Source organism: Harpia harpyja, chromosome 1 (genome assembly GCF_026419915.1).
Source record: "Harpia harpyja isolate bHarHar1 chromosome 1, bHarHar1 primary haplotype, whole genome shotgun sequence".
Classification (NCBI taxonomy): Eukaryota; Metazoa; Chordata; class Aves; order Accipitriformes; family Accipitridae; genus Harpia; species Harpia harpyja.
Genome location: NC_068940.1, coordinates 92,254,127 through 92,269,919, shown reverse-complemented (window position 1 = coordinate 92,269,919; position 15,793 = coordinate 92,254,127). Strand labels below are relative to the sequence as shown.

General features: G+C 41.8%; 1 protein-coding gene across 23 annotated transcripts in view; it reads right to left on the bottom strand.

Annotated features, from left to right (window-relative positions):
- The window catches only part of SVIL (supervillin), a 143,546-nt gene that overhangs the window by 68,468 nt on the left and 59,285 nt on the right, over positions 1-15,793 (bottom strand). Inside the window, exon 1 of one of the 23 annotated variants that reach the window (XM_052805366.1) lies at positions 2,441-2,655. The exons of the other annotated variants lie outside the window; for them this stretch is intronic. Coding sequence (XP_052661326.1) covers positions 2,441-2,501 — 61 coding nt within the window. The 5' untranslated portion in view covers positions 2,502-2,655. Of the gene's footprint in view, positions 1-2,440; positions 2,656-15,793 lie in introns of those variants that run through there. 23 annotated transcript variants of the gene reach the window in all.

The following is a 15,793-nucleotide window of genomic DNA, read 5'->3' as shown; positions in this document are numbered from 1 at the left end:
TGCATATTCACTGCAGAAGTCAGAGATGCCCAGCTGAGGATCTGTTGCAACAACAGTATTACACCATCTATGACAGAAATATTTCTAAAGGTTGTCTACTGTTTGGAAGCTCCCATTTTTTTCTGAATAGCCTTAGAACATGCTTACTTTCAGAGAGGAACAGGTGTTCACACTGAGAGCAAAACTGTGTCAGATGCAGCCTTATATTCAAAAAGCATGTATTACAAAGCCACTAGGTTCCCAAACCTTTGTGAACCATAACAAGCAATGGGCAATCTCCCCTCTCCCCACCCAGATTTAACTTTTTCATTTCTGAAGTCAAGAGCATCATCAGAGGATCTAAATGATGACCAGTGGCAAGGGGGACCAGTGCTCCAAGTACCATCTCCCTCCATTCAGCAATAAGGATGCTGTTAAAAGACCTTAAGAGAACTGCTAGCCAGGAAGGAGGGGAGCACCTGGTCCATGACTGCTGTTGAAAAACACATGAAGCTACTATTAATTTACTCACGATGGGAAAATTGCCTTCCGTCCCCATCTGTATTGTCAACTACCCCAAGACCCTAAATTAATAAACAATTGGTCACTGATGCAGTGTTCATTTTGCAAAGACAGACCTGAATGTTACACAAGCTGAACTTCAGAACGATTCAAAAGCAGCAGCATCCCTTTTACTCTACCCGAGAGCTGAGATTTAACTATTTCAAAGAAGAGCTAACTGGCAAAAAAATATTTTTTGCTTATACAAAATAGTTTAAAATCTAGGTAGCCTTTCAAAACTTTTCACCCTCCTCTTCTCTTCCACTTCTTTCTGCCACCTCTCCAGGTAAACAGATTTGAAAAAAAAAAAAAAGTTAAAGAAAAAAGACTATTTTAACAGTCTGATAAAGAGGCTTAAAATGTGCAAAAAGCCATTTTTTAGGCATATGCTACAAGTTACTGCAGATTTCAAGCTGCTTTGCTAATAGCATTCTTCAACTTTAATAGGCAACTTTTTCCTGTTTTTGTTAACATTCATTTTCTCTTTCCAAGTAAATGGAGAGTAAAACACACAGATTACACTGAAACGTCTTGTTAGAGCAAAACAGAGTATTATAAGAAAAACAGTATGAATAGTATATAAATCATTATATTTTACACTACAACATTAAAAAGAATACTCCATGCCATAAGTACCCTCTAAAAAGGCCAGATTTACATTACTGTGAGAAGAGTATGCAGTAACTTAAAAAGCCCAGCTCAGTATCAGCTTAGCTAACCAGAACCAGGCATATCTTAAATTTATAGCTGTTCTAACAGGATATAACCCATCGTATAGTTTTTGGCACTAAAACAGCTGTCCACCATGAAAACCACAAGTAGACCACAGAGAAATTCTCCCCACCCTAGCCGAAACTGGAGAGGGGATATGAGAAGGAAAGAAAGTAGCTTTCATTGCTTCACTGGGAAAAGGGATGGAGAAGGGCTGCTAAGAGGGCATACACAAGCCAGTCCAACTCTTGCTACGCATGAAACACATTCAGTAACATTCATACATACCACATCTATAATACCTCAAAAACATCTTAGAACTGCTGTATTTCACAGGGGCAAGCTCCTCTCTTCCCCCCCCCAAACACAGAAACCCAACTAGACAATTATATTCTGTTACACAGTTTTGATATTTTATGTATTTCCTCCTGTTCAAATTAAACCCCATGTGGGAGGGATTAAAGTCCAATAAAACTTACTTACTACAATATGGAAGTCTTAAAATTAAATACAAACACAGGAGAAAAAGTAAAACAACTCTGCTTCAGAAGAAAATAAACACGTCCCCAGAAGAAACGTCAGTTTAACACAGTCTTAATGCACTGGTTAATTTAAAGAAGAAAACCCACCCTCACAGTACCTGATACACAGAAGGAAAATCTTTGCAACAGCATTTTATTCCTTCTTTCACTGAAGAATTCTAAACATGCTCATAACCACATTAAAACAATTTTAAATATTTGTATTTAAAATTAAGAGTATATTTACTGAAGTATAAATCAAGCTTGCTCACAAGTTTAACCATTTGTTCAGTCTAGTCCCCCTCCCTCTTAGGCACAAACTACCAGATAAAACCACTATCCATAATTTAATACATAGGAAATTAAAAATGCTGAATTAAAAAAAAAAAGTAGATGCAACCTTCCAGTGTTACTTAGTATATTTAAAGGCCCTAAGTCAGTGGCAAGCTAAGCTAATTAAAAGATCCATCTAATCGGATCATTCAAAAGTGTCCTTTAGAAAATAATGAAATAGCCTAGGTGACTAACTGCATACTGATTGCTAAAGTAGCTAAATGTAGCTGCAGAAGATCCAGTCAAACAATATTTACACATGCATACATATATACGAGAGAGATTAAACACACACAAATGAACTGCATTTTCTTCTATCTACTTAGAACTCCTACCTTGCTCCTCGGAGTATTTAACATTTCCCAAATAGCTGGAGATCCAAGGATTTCTGAACATGGTTGCACAAACAAAGGATTCAGCAAAGAGAAACTACAATAGCAGCTAATTCTCAACCAGCCGCAGCCCTAGGCCTGTCTTAGCAATATCGTGTAGAGATTTTTCATAGCACAGGACTGGAGCTGTCAGGCTATCGTGTCCCAGGGAGTACAGTAAATGCATAGCAATAGGCTGCAAGCTGGAGCAGCTCAAGCCAGTAATCAGATTACAAACAGAAATTAGGCACATGAATGCTAAAACAGATTGGGCAATTGTGATTGGGAGATTTACAATATTACCACTTCAAAGATCCAGCCAAATCACACATTATATTCCTGCAAAATGAATGCAGAACCCCTAGATCTTCATATTAAAAAAAAAACCAAACCAAACCACCTCCAAGAACAGGAATAATTCCTTATATCTCTAATCAGGATAAACTGCAATGCTTGCTTAAGAAAAAAAGCATTCAGGCTGCCAAAAAAATGGACTCCGTTAATCATATCATTATGCTAAATATTTTGCCTAACTATTAGTTGGAACATTTAAAACAGACAAGATTTATGGATAACATATGAGCAAAATTACTGGTGGGGGTGGGGATTTAAGAACAGACACCATAGCTCCAAATATTTTAATTTGAGACAGAAGGTGTAAAATTGCACAAAAGTGCTGTCTAGCTACCATATTTTTTTATTAAACAGATCTGATGGATTTTGGATTGAAGAGTCAGAACCCTTTATAGTTCATTTTGAAAGTCTGGAAGTATTTGTTCAAAATAGTGTAATAACCCTCGCTCAATCTTCCACACTGAACTACCTGATCATCTAACGCACGCACACAAAGAAGCATTAAATATGTGACTGAAACAGGTCCACGTACTTAACCCCATCCAGCCAAAGGCAGTAACTGCTTACTAGCTTCCCTCTAACAGACTTCTTCCCTTCAAAAAGATTTCAACTATTATCAGTAGAAAACTTACCACCAGGCTGGGGTTGTCAGGACCATGAAAAGGTAGCCTAGAAACACAAGGCTGAAGTTCTTGACTTTTCTTACCTGTTTTTATGATATCTGCTACAACCCTGATCCATGTTGGGAACCTCTATGTACAGGCAAAATATAAGCAATGATGCTGTGAAAGAGACTGCTTAACCAGAATTGAAAAATATAATCTATCAAAAACCTATTAATTTCTGTTGGCTCACCATGGAGTTGTATTTAGCCTAGGTCATCATAACACTGTTTTTCATGCTAACAAGTTCTTGCAATGGATAGAAGAATATGCACTCCATCTTGTCTAATGCCCCTACTATTTGTATTCATTTATTTATTTTTAAACATTAATAATGTTCGAGTCACCTTAACCAAAGCACCTTTTATTAGCTGATCTTTCAACAGTCCAGAGCTCCCTGGAACAAGAGTCACCCAACACAATGAACATGACATTGAAGCCTCTGACTCATCAAGTAACATCCTCTGTTCAGAAATACTTGATGGTACGTACCACATTTTTTTCTTTGCCTTTAATCTTACTGGCTCTCGCATTTCATTCCAACCACTTCACAGCACTACCCATAGAACACAAATCGAACACTGCTGTGGTCTCTTGACCAGCAGCAAAGGCCTACGTCTACTTGACCCTCGCACATACAAAAGTAGTAACAAAAAAATGTAATGTCAACATGGGTCCAAACTTGCCATTAACCTGAAAATCCACTTTATGGCCTACACATAAGTGCAGGTGTGCTTAAAACACAAAAACAAGACAGTGCAGAAATTAACAAAGCAGCTGCTGGTAACAGCTAATGGAGACATTCTGGATCAGTGTCTTGTGTGGTATACCAATAAAAGAGATGCCCAGTTCTGAAAATGTCTCTTCTTTCTGAACCCTGCTTGTGTAAAGACTGCTTACTTGATCTTGTAAATAGAGACATTATTACCTGGAGTATTTTTAAGCACCTGTAACTCATCTGGTACACAGTAAGGGAACTGTTTCTCATAAAGCACAGATAAATAACACTCATTTGATAAATCTGATGGATGCAGTCTTTAGCAAGGTTGAAGGAGAAGTTAGACTTGACAGCTGAGCTGATGTAATAGTTCATGACTGCCAAGAAAGACAGTTCTACCCATTTCTCTCTGCAGAACCTGTGCTAGGTCCTGCTCCCCTAGTGACCCAGTCAGATGACTAAACTGGTAGTAAATGCTCCTTTTTATTTTTGCTGGGTATGCTTTTCAGGAGGTGCCAGAACAAAGAAAAAGGCACAGGATCTTATGATCAGGAAAGGGATCAACCCTTCTGGCTAACAAAGGAGGTGAGCTCAGCTCGATTGTCGTCCCCATGTCTGGCAATGTCCCATATGACAGAGAGGAGGGGTGTGTTTGTATTTGTGGAGGGAGGGGTCAGACTCCCACATTCCCCTCTGCTGTACATCATCGCCAACATTTTGTCCTCAGCATCCTCCTGGTTAACAAGGCGCAGAAGGTAAAGCACACAGAGCTGCAGAAAGACAGAAAAACTCTAGAGTGCCTTTCAGAAATGTGTATATTTTAAATGGGTTCTTGCTTGTGCTGTTCAAATTCTACTTACAGAACCCAGTAAGAAGCCAGTTTCTCCAATAGCTCTGGCTATCACCTATAAGGAATACTTGTGATAGGCTTTGGTGCAAGTAGGACTCCTTTCCCTACTATGTATGGCTGGCATGTCAAGAATACAGGTGCCAACTCATGGGACTAAAAAGAATTATTATAGCGGAAAGTAAAATATCCAATAAAAGCAACATCTGTATCAAGGTCTTCACAAAAAAAGCCTACCCATACACTAGAGTTTGGCTTCAAGCTCTCTTTTAGGTTGGAAGGTGATCACCAGTCATTGCTCTGTGCATGGTATCTGTGAATTCACATTAACATCACTACTGTTAATACTGAAACCGTGCTACTGTGCAGAATCTGTGACCCCAGAGTTTGTTCAGCATCACCACAAGATGAGGGGTATGTGCCAACACTGCTTCCAATATTAAAACTTTAAAGCCACGAGGTGCTGGAGCCCTAGGGTATTACACCAACACTATGCACTTCACACAGATCATTAAGAAGATATAACTGTGGGTAACTGACAACTTCCCTCCCTCCTTTCCATCAAAAAGGGATCACCTATTGCAAGAGCTGTCTCTGTGCTGTTCCTTAACGAGCTTTGGCAGTGGAGAAGACACCTTGCTAAAAACAGTAAGGTAGCAGGGTCAAGCAATGGTATAAAGAAAAGAAGTCTTAGATTTAGCTTTTTGCTGCTTGTCTGGAAACAGCAAGTTTAAGAGCTAGTCTTTCCCAGAAGAAAAGAAATACATCTCCAAATACTTGATGAGGCAAGGAGGAAGAGTATTTTGTCCTTCAAAGAGATCCAGTGTCCAGGTCCTAGAAGAACGCTCAGGCAAACTACATTATCAAGGCTGTGTTACAAATTGGTAGTAATGTTCTTCTCCTCCTCTGCCATCATTAATTCTTGAGCATTAGCAGTCTCCAACATAAGCAAACAAAGAGAGAACAACAGTTCAGCCACCAGAAAGGGGGGCAGCCCAGCTGGAAGTTAAGTTTGCAGTCATCTGGGCAAAAAGCTAGAGGTTAAGCATGCATACATTTCAAATCTGAGACTGCTCAAGAAAGACCAGCTGGCAGCTAAATATTGTTCTGAAGCTTCCCACAGGAAGAAAAGGAAAATATCTTCCTTTTGTCTGGCAAAACTAATCACTATAATCAAAGCTGGAGTTTAAACAGCTTGCAAAACTGTTCCCAACTTACAGGGCTGCCAACCCCAAAGCACTGAAGAGTTATGAATCAGGTCCCACCAAGATCAAGTGTTTTTTCTTTCTGAATTTTGATCACTTAAGAATTTATATTTAGAAGTGTTCCTCTGTGATAAGGAGAACTAGATACTTCGTTGTGACTTGCAGTTATCATAAAACCAAACATCAAAGAAGCCCATGACAGCTGTTTAAAGAAAGCCTAAAAAAAAAAAAAATCAAGAATGCAGAGGAAAGAAAACCCACAGCAAATATGCTAGTTAGGTAAACAGGATTCTGAGCAGCATGGAAGACTGAGATGATCTGTATAAGTAAGATGATGAAATCATTTTCATACACACTTCATGGGTAAAAATCTAAAGGAGCTCATGAATTTTATTGCACTGCTGCTCTTCTGGACAAGGAGAGCACCCTTGGAAAAGCAAGTCGAAGTAAGCTGTGCCAAGATCTGAGATGCTGTGGATGATTGCAGGAATGAAGGTCAGAAGAGAGGGCTAAACCAGACCACTCTCTCCCATCACTCCATCTGACCTCCCCTCCCAGGCCACAGGCTACTCGCCCACCTCAAGGTACCCTGTCAGTTTCTGGCATGTAGGCGTGTGTTTCCAAAGGTAAGTGGCAAGGCACTAGAAGAGCCTCCCTTTTCTTATTTCCCCTTCCTCCCACTCTCCAGCAATTTCTGCCAAGGTGTTAAAGAAATAATTTAGCCCAAAGCTAAAGGACAGGTAAAAAAAAAAAAAAAAAAAATCTAACAGAAGATTACTTCAGTAGTACAATCACTTAACAGGAAGTTATCATCTCAATTCATGTTCAAGCATCCTAGCTTGCAAACACAGGACATATTACTGGTTGGCAATGGCAGTCAGTTTTGTCTTCTCTATCCAAACCCCATGTATGTGGGCAAGTGATACTCTCATTTTCTAAATGGAGGCCATTCATATGAACTTTTAAGCTAGCATAAAGTTTCCTGACATGGTATCATCCCTCCAGTGGAAAGCAAATACAATCCTTTTCACTTTGCTTCCCCCCCCCCTACTTCCACTATACAAGAGTTTTTGAATAATGATCCTGGCAAGAAGATTTCTGTTTGACTAGTGATTATGTTTTGGACAAGTCTTCAGATAAACTTCAGCACTGCACCGCCTGTGTGGTATACTTTAAAACAGGTCATACGCAAAGAGATCAAAAAAATGATTAGTAAGTGTTAGAAACAGGACTAAGTTTTTTAGTACAAGATGACAGATGTGTTAAAAGAATATGGCTGGTCTTTTTGTACTGGCTATTTACTTGTGTGCTCTGGGAAAAGGGAGAACAATAGGTATTTTTCCACGCACACTAAAAAAATCCCTCAACTTTCCAGTACTATTTCAGATTTGAAGAAATCTCACTCAAGTCATTAATTTTAGCAATGAATTGCTCCTAAAAGGAGATTTTGGCACCTTTCAATCTTGCAACACGTTTTCAGAATAAGGAACATGAAGGTAATGTCCCCTGACATTCCTACATCTCATATCACTGTTCACAAAACTGTATGGCAAGACTGTAGCATCATTAAAAGATCTTCAAGGGTTTCCTCTTTAGGAGTAAGATCAGTCTAGACTAGCTCCTTAAAGGAAGTTCAAAGGCCATGCACCCTGTTCACATGTAGTGATCAGATATACCAGTGAGGCACATCATCTGAATTGAGTCAGACGTATTTGTCTGTGGGCCCGAAACAGTTAATAGAAGATACCAGGCGTGCACAGGGCCAGGGTTAGGCATGGACTGAGCAAATGACTGGAAACAAGGATAAGGCAGGAACTCCTCTCCCAGCAGTACGTACAATTTAAATTATTAAACAGCCCAAGGACTTTGAGGAGACACAGGTTTTTACCTAGCAAAACAGTATCTGAGAGCATTTCACACCATGACTCACTGTAAAGCCACTGCAGTTCAGATTGTGAAGGCACAGGGTTAGCCATGGCTCTGTGGTCATCCTTCACTAAAGTCATGACAGAAGCAGCAACTTCTTCTTTACTACTGCAGTGAACAAGAGCTTTGCTGCTGCAGTGACTGAGGACTTAAACTGCTGTTGGGAGAGACTGTCTGCAGAACTCCCATCCTCTAAACAAGTGGCCAGGGTTTCTAAGATGGGTTTCTCCATCTTCTGACACTTCTAGTCTCTTCAGTCTCCAGAAAACTTTCTGCCAGAGTGCAATACAATCAGCACAAGGCCGTCTCCCTGCCAGTAGTGGCAAGTGGCCCCATGCAGTTAAGCACCGCAAAAAGCCCAGCCATGCTACTGAGTTTTCTCCCAGCTGCTCTTGAACACCTCTGCACTGCTATCTCTGCACATGTGTAAAAGCCCAATAAGGGAGCAGAGAGAGGCATGCATACCACAAAGAAGAATTTATAACAAAGTTCTTTGGCTCTTCGCAATAGTCATCTAAGGAAAACATCAGTTTTGTTTACCACTGTGATGTGACATTTCACAGGCCACATCATATCCCTGCATACTTACCTTGAAATATAACTGCCATTTTCAAGCCTCAGGCAGACAGCAGCCTTGCAGACAACAAATCCATGACCCCAGCTCCCATCCTGTTTATAGCATGTTGCAATGCTTTCTCAGAAAATTAAATATTTAGTAAAAAAAAAAAAAAAAAAAAAGCAAAAGCATTATTCAAGAGCTGCTGGTCAAGGCAGGACAGCTCAACTACAAGCTGCCACTGAAAATAATGTCACTATGAAAAAGCATGCGTACCAGGCTTAATTTGCATCCAGCATGGCTAAGCAAAAATTCATAAGGAAAGAAAATCTGGTTAGTACAGTGATGCTGCAGTTCTGGAGCCTATTCTCTAAAGAGCAGGTTTAAACTCATAGAAGCCACGGCCTTTTCTCTTTATTGCCCTTATACACTCCTAAGGCCCCTGCAAAAATCACAAATGTGCCCTGTGCTCAGGAGGGTACCAATCACTAATAGCAAGTTAATCACAACCCAGATCTGACGAGCTTTTCCAGAGCTGCCCAGGAAAGCTTACACAGCATCTGCCTGTACTATACTTGTCTAAATCTATGGGGATTTTACTAAAGGAAAAAACACACAGACTTTTTTTTTTTTTCAAAGCCTTCTTCCACATGGAATTCAGTTTTTATGAGGTGGGTATGAAGCAACCTAGCCAAGTGCTGGTCTGCACCCAAGCAGTGGGTGCCAATACTCCCCTTCTCCTGGGAGTAGGATCATTGCTTTAGCCAGTAAGAGTCTTCCAACAAAGGGCATAAAACTGCACAAGAAGAGAGAAGAAATAAGTTCTGAAGTCATACCAAAAAAAAAAAAAAAAAAAATTCTTCTTAGTTCAGGCGTGTCTCAAAGCAGGCAGCACAAGGAATGAAAACACACTTCTTAGCAAAGGCCACCACAAAGCCTTCCAGTATATGGAATGACAGCACGAACTGTCATCCTAAGGTTATAACCAAGCACATGAAAAATATGTCAGGAAAGAGAACTACAGTTATTAACACTTACACAAAAGGATTTTATTTTTTAAAGCCATCTCTAGCACAATTCTTGAGATTTGCCAAGCAGAGTTCAGTCTCTCTGACAGCTGGGTTCAGACAGCAGCAGTTCCCTGGCAGCATGCTGTCAGCGCCGCAGTACTGGGTCGTATCTCCCGGGGTCTGGGCTGGATCTGTTCTGGGCTGCACGCTCTCCGCCATCATCCAGCATGTTCTGTCCCCAGACACCACCGCCGCAGCTTGCCTAATAAGGCCACGCGCAAGTTGACTGGCTGGCTTGTAGGTCACCCAGCGTTTACCTTGCAAGCCGGCAGCACAGCAGCGGCCGGAGCCTACCTACCCCTTTGCACAGGCGGAGGGGGCTTGGCCAGTCGTCCTCAACAGCTGTGCCACCCCTCTGCCATCCCTGCGCTTGCAGAGCTACGGGAATCTCGCAAACTATGGGAATCTCGGCAGATCGGTGCTGGTCAGGAGCTCTCACTGCTCCTATGCGAGAGGTTAAGCTCAGCCAACAGCTCACAGCTGAGGGAGACATACTTCAGTTTTACCACAAGCAGCATGAAAACTGCAGCAAGTTCAGGTACAGTTTTCGCCACAGTACATTTTAGGACCACTAGACTGAAAAAATAATCAGGCTTCCCACTGCATGAGTTGCTTGAAAGTAGGCCAGCAGCATGCATATAAACAGCCACCTTCGCAGCTCCAAGACAGCAGACAGGTACTTGTCAAACACCAGAACCAAGTGAACTAGATGAAAGCAAAGTACAGATACTCATTTGAGCACTACTATTTAATTATTTAACACTCTTGATCAGTTATGGTGAGATTCACTGCAACTCAGAGAGATGGCTTCAAAAGTAATGATTTACTCTCCCCAAAATAGCTGTCTGGCAAAAAAACCCCTGCTTCTGCTGCTCGCTGCCTCTCTTGTGATTCAGACTAGTTTTTCCATTATACCTCCCCCAAGGCAATTTCAAGATGCTGGATTTGGAGACCATCCTATCCTCTTTCCCAGCACAGAGTCTGCAAGGAAAGCTACGAGACCGCTCTGTGGTTAAAGCCTGCAGACAGGAGAGCAGCACGGGTCACCTCCTCCCGCAGCCCTGCAGTGAGCCCCCTCCAAGGGGCTGTTCAGAGTGGCTTCTTCCCTACAGGTCAGTACAGGCAGTGCATTTCTGTCCTTCATTCCCCCCATGTCTGGCACTGAACAGTAAAATACCAGAACAGTTCAGATATTATTTGTACCCTCATATTTCTAAAATTGGCATCCAATTTTCTAAGCGCTTTGCTGTCTTGAATGAAGCACCCCCAGCAAGCGCGCTGCCGGAGGGCTGGCAGAGACTGTCTCTGGTCAGCAGTGAAGGGCACAGTGAGCACAGGTCTATGGGAGGACACTGGAGAGCAAACGGAGGATCCTGCCCATTACCCTGGAAACTTTTAGTTCTTGCATTTTGTAAATGCCATATCACAGCTCCTTAGTACTAGAAAAACAACACAACCCTGTAAGGCTTAAATACCTACCTAGTACCACCAGATGTAACAATACATTTACCAAATTATTCTCACAGCTAGAAAAATCTCTAACACGCAGGGAGTAAAACCTAAACCATTATTATCACCCCACTGAAAGAAACCAAACTGCCATGGTTAAGACCTGTTCCTGCAAGGAACCCAGGGTTCACACTATTATAATTAAAAGTGATAGCATATATGGCCAACTCACTCTTTAAATAGTGCATATTAAAAAATGCAGCTGGAAATCACACTGACAGTTTGTAAGCTTAGCCTTTATCATTTTGGGCTGAAGCTGTGCCCAGATGCATACACAGATCTTGGCTGAGAACCGCTGATTTTCTGCTAAGTCTATTCTCACCCAATATATGCTTCACTAATACAAAGAAATGGGGCACACACATTCAAAAAAGGGCTAGACATGATTACACACAAGTAGTCCTAAAATAAGCTAACTCACTTTGTGTCCAATTTGCTTAGATCAGCAGCACAGTATGCTCTTATGACTAATATCAATAATGAATGCTGTAGGAAACTAAACAACACACTAGGAATGAGACAGACTGGCACATGTGCATTGGACCTGTTAACAGAGTTAGAAGTCAGCATAGCTCTGAACTATGGAAGTCAGCCACACTTCACAGACAACCAGGCTGGGATGAGATAAAACCTCTCCAGCTTGCACTACTTGCTAGAGGAAATGGGTTCACCCATTTGTTTCTAGTCTCTCGGAATACACACTGAGAAACTCAAAGTACGAGGGGAGACATTGTACTCGTGGTTAAAAAGGAGAATCCCAATAAACTCAGGCACATCCACAAAAAACACTGTGACACCCTCACAGGCGACTGCTTATTTGACACCAGTTAATTTAGGATCGTTTCTGTAACTGCACATTAGCAAATGCTTTCAAATTCTTTTACGCTTTTGCAGTTTTAATTTTAAATGGGAGGTAAAGTAACAGCTGACTTTTCTCCATTTTAACACTCCCATTTTCCATCTTTGTTCACAGACATTAAGAATTCCAAAAGACAGGCTTCAGGAAGGAATTTTTGGGACAGTTTAGAAATACAGCAGTATCTCCTCCACTGTGCTAAAGATGGGGAAAAAAAAGAAAAAAGAATTAACCTTTTTTTATCTGTATTCTGAATATCTTAAATGCAAAAGGACAGCTAAGTGGTTGAGAAGTCACTCTCGCGAAGCAGCATGGCTTTTTCATTGCTCAGGACAAAGCACGGTTATTGTACTCAGTTATACCTGACTGGTGCAGAGCTAAAGAGTAAAGTTCTCACAAATCTTCAAGAACAGGGTAGAAAAGTAATTTCAGCAAAAGCTATGCATATCAAAGGTGATGCTGAAAGAACAGAGTAATGGCTCACATAAGACCTCTGCTTTAAATCAAGGCTAAAGAATTTTTTCCACACACGCTCCCCCAAACAGGCCGCTTCCCCCAGTGACCTTAAAAGAGTCAACTGCCACCCCAGCCCTCAGTCACACGACAGGAAACACATCTACCATGTAACCAACAATTGCGTGCTGCAGGCACACATTCAGTGAGAAGGCATATGGGGTTTCAGTGAGGTAACGGGGAGGTGTTCTCCCCTTGGTGTACAGATGGTCAGTTCAAGCTCAAAAGCAAAATATTGTGACTTTGTTCAAATGAAATGTAGTGAGCAGAGAAAACAGCCTACAAACGAAAGAACAACGGCAGTTGCTTGGGGAGCTGAGAGGTTTGTTATAGTCCAGCCTCCCTGAGCCACCTTGGGAACGTCCAGAGGACAGCCCCCAAGGCTGGTGCAACCTTGATGCCTGTGTGATGGCTGGGAAGGAGTGCTCTGCCACACCACAGCTTTTACTGCCACATGAGAGGAGCTCAGCTATACTTGCCCCAAAGTTCACCCATCTTCATGAGACTAAAACTGCCTTTCCCAGCTCTACTCCTTTTAGTCTCCTAGCTCTCATCCTTGCCAATCCCTCTCCTCTGATTTTATTTCTGCTGCCTTCTGCATACCTCCACCTTCCTCCTCCACCTGTACCCCATCCTCTGGGTAATTCCACCACACTTGTATTCTTCAGTGTTTCCAAATCTACTTCCACTACTCCCCTGGCTCTTCTTCAGCTCCCGCTGCAGATTCTCCCATTAGAGACCCAGTCCCATCCCAGCGGCTCTCTTTACCCACTCCAGTCTGCCCCATGCCCAACCAGGCCACTTTCTTGAGCAGGGTTTTGTTTTTCTTCTCCAGGAGGCTTCAGTAAAGGGCTGTCCAATCTAGCAGACTTGATACTTAACTCTTCCCTTTACTAGGTGAGATCTGTACATAGGAAACTAAGGATGTGCTTTCGTGAGAGCTGAACTAACCTGGAGCACGCAAAGCTTAACTTCAGCAGCACACTAGGGAGCAGTCCGACAACCGGAGGGTGATAGTGTAAGCATGCTGATAGTCTTGGACACTTTTCATTTGCAGGTAAATTCCCTTCATCAGTCAACTTGTTTGTCCCATGAATAGCATCAAAGGAATGCTGTGCCGTTTGAAGAGAGGCACTGGGCGGGTGTAACGGGAAAAAAAGAGACATCCCTTAAAAGAGAGAAAAGACAGGCAGCTTGAACAAATTAGAGTTGGAAAGAATGAAGGACTCCCTAGATGTCTTGATAGTCATTGGTTATTATAGTAATACGCTAACAATCAGTTACAGAAAGGGTGCTGGACTAGGTCCTTGCAAGGCAGGCCTTACAACCCAGGTTTTGAAAATATGCCCACAGTGGTATTTGTCTAAAAGTGAGGCAAAAACACTGCCAAGGAATGGTGCGTTATCATCAAAATCACAGACACATACAGTACAATGCTTCTTAGCCAGCAGGACACAGTGGGACACAGCCCTGTGCCAGGTGATGTTACAAAATCCTCAGTCACTAGGGGCCCGTCACATGTGAACGCGGTCTAGTGCTGAGCTAAATGTTCAGCTAGCTCAGGCGAGGCAGCAACGTGTTCATCTGCTGCAGGACAGAGCTCAGGAGGGGCTGCAAAACCAATCAGGGAAACGGGGCAAGTTCTGCAGCAAGACTTCTCTTTACCACCCACACCACACTCTCCAAATCAAGGACCTTGCAGTTCTCAGGAGCAATGAGATGTCACAAGCCTTGGGGAATTTTGGGGTGCATGGACCCTGAGAAGCTTTGTTAAAATGCCCCGTCATCCTCACAGGCCCCACAGCCACAGCTAAGGCTGGACCCGCAGTTCATGATCCAAGCAATAAATGGCAGTTGTACATGAGCTTCAGCACCTTAACAGAGCACGTACGGGACAGGTACATGAGAAATTCACTGAAATGCACTTCATTTACTGTCAGCACAGTGCCCTGCTCACAGAGTCTGCAGAAAGGTATTCTTATGGCATGAAAATAGCCCTTCTTCCTACAGCAGGGAGCCTCCAGGAGCCATTTGGGAACTTTATTTCGGCACACCAGCACTACTGGCACATTCACTATTAAGTTCTACATCAATGCTCCACACAAAGGATTTTGAAGTCCAAGCAAGATGCTTGTCTTCCTCATTGCCCTTCTACACCTGGCCTGATTTTTATAAGTGCTAACGGAAAAACTGAATAAAACAAAGCAGTAGAAGAGCTAGGTAATCTAGCAGCTTCTCTGAATAAATGATTTAACAATTTGTATTGCATTTCAGCATACACATATCTTGCTTTGACTTAAAAAATCAAGTTCTTAAATAGTCAGGTGAACTGAAAAAAGCTCAGTCAAGGCTACAATTCAAGACATTTAGACTATCTTGTAAGTAAGTGTATTGCTTGCCAATGGCTTTAAGTCAAACTACAGCAGTATTTTAAACTCCCATGGAAAGTATGCCTGTATTAAAACTCAGTACAAGAAACTTAAACATCCTGACAGCATGTGGCCATGCATGAGATCACTGTGAAAAGCTGCAGCATTCTCTTCAGCTCGCTATTTTCGTTTCCTGGGAAGTTTGAAACCATAATCAGCAGCTTATACTGAAAGTCTAGATGTCAAGACAGCACAGACTGGAGTAAGTCCAGGAGTTGCATTAGCTCACAATATGCAGTAAAATAACAAAATTCTATCCAAGGAGATCCAGAACACTAGAATGCTATTTAATGAAGGCTGAACAAAACTAGCGGATTGCTCCTAGAGAAGACACTATATAGGGTTTTCACTTGGAAAGCATAATTTCATTTTTATAGTCAAATTATCACTTTCTTCCCTCAAGGGAGTGTGTGTGTGTGTGTGTAAGTGTTTTATTAAACAGTTTGGTATATGTAAGTTCTCAACTAGTTGCTTTTTGTTTGCCAAGAATTATTTGTATTTCTTGCAAGTCATTACGAGGAACAGTGTGAGAGCATCCAGTTTCTGATATTTCAAGGGTCTGAGCGTGTGTAAAAACCATCTGCATAGAAACTGGACTTTACAAAGGGTTCACAGGAAAAAAGTTTGGTTGGTTGTGGGGTTTTTTAAAGATTTTTTTTATCTATTGACTAT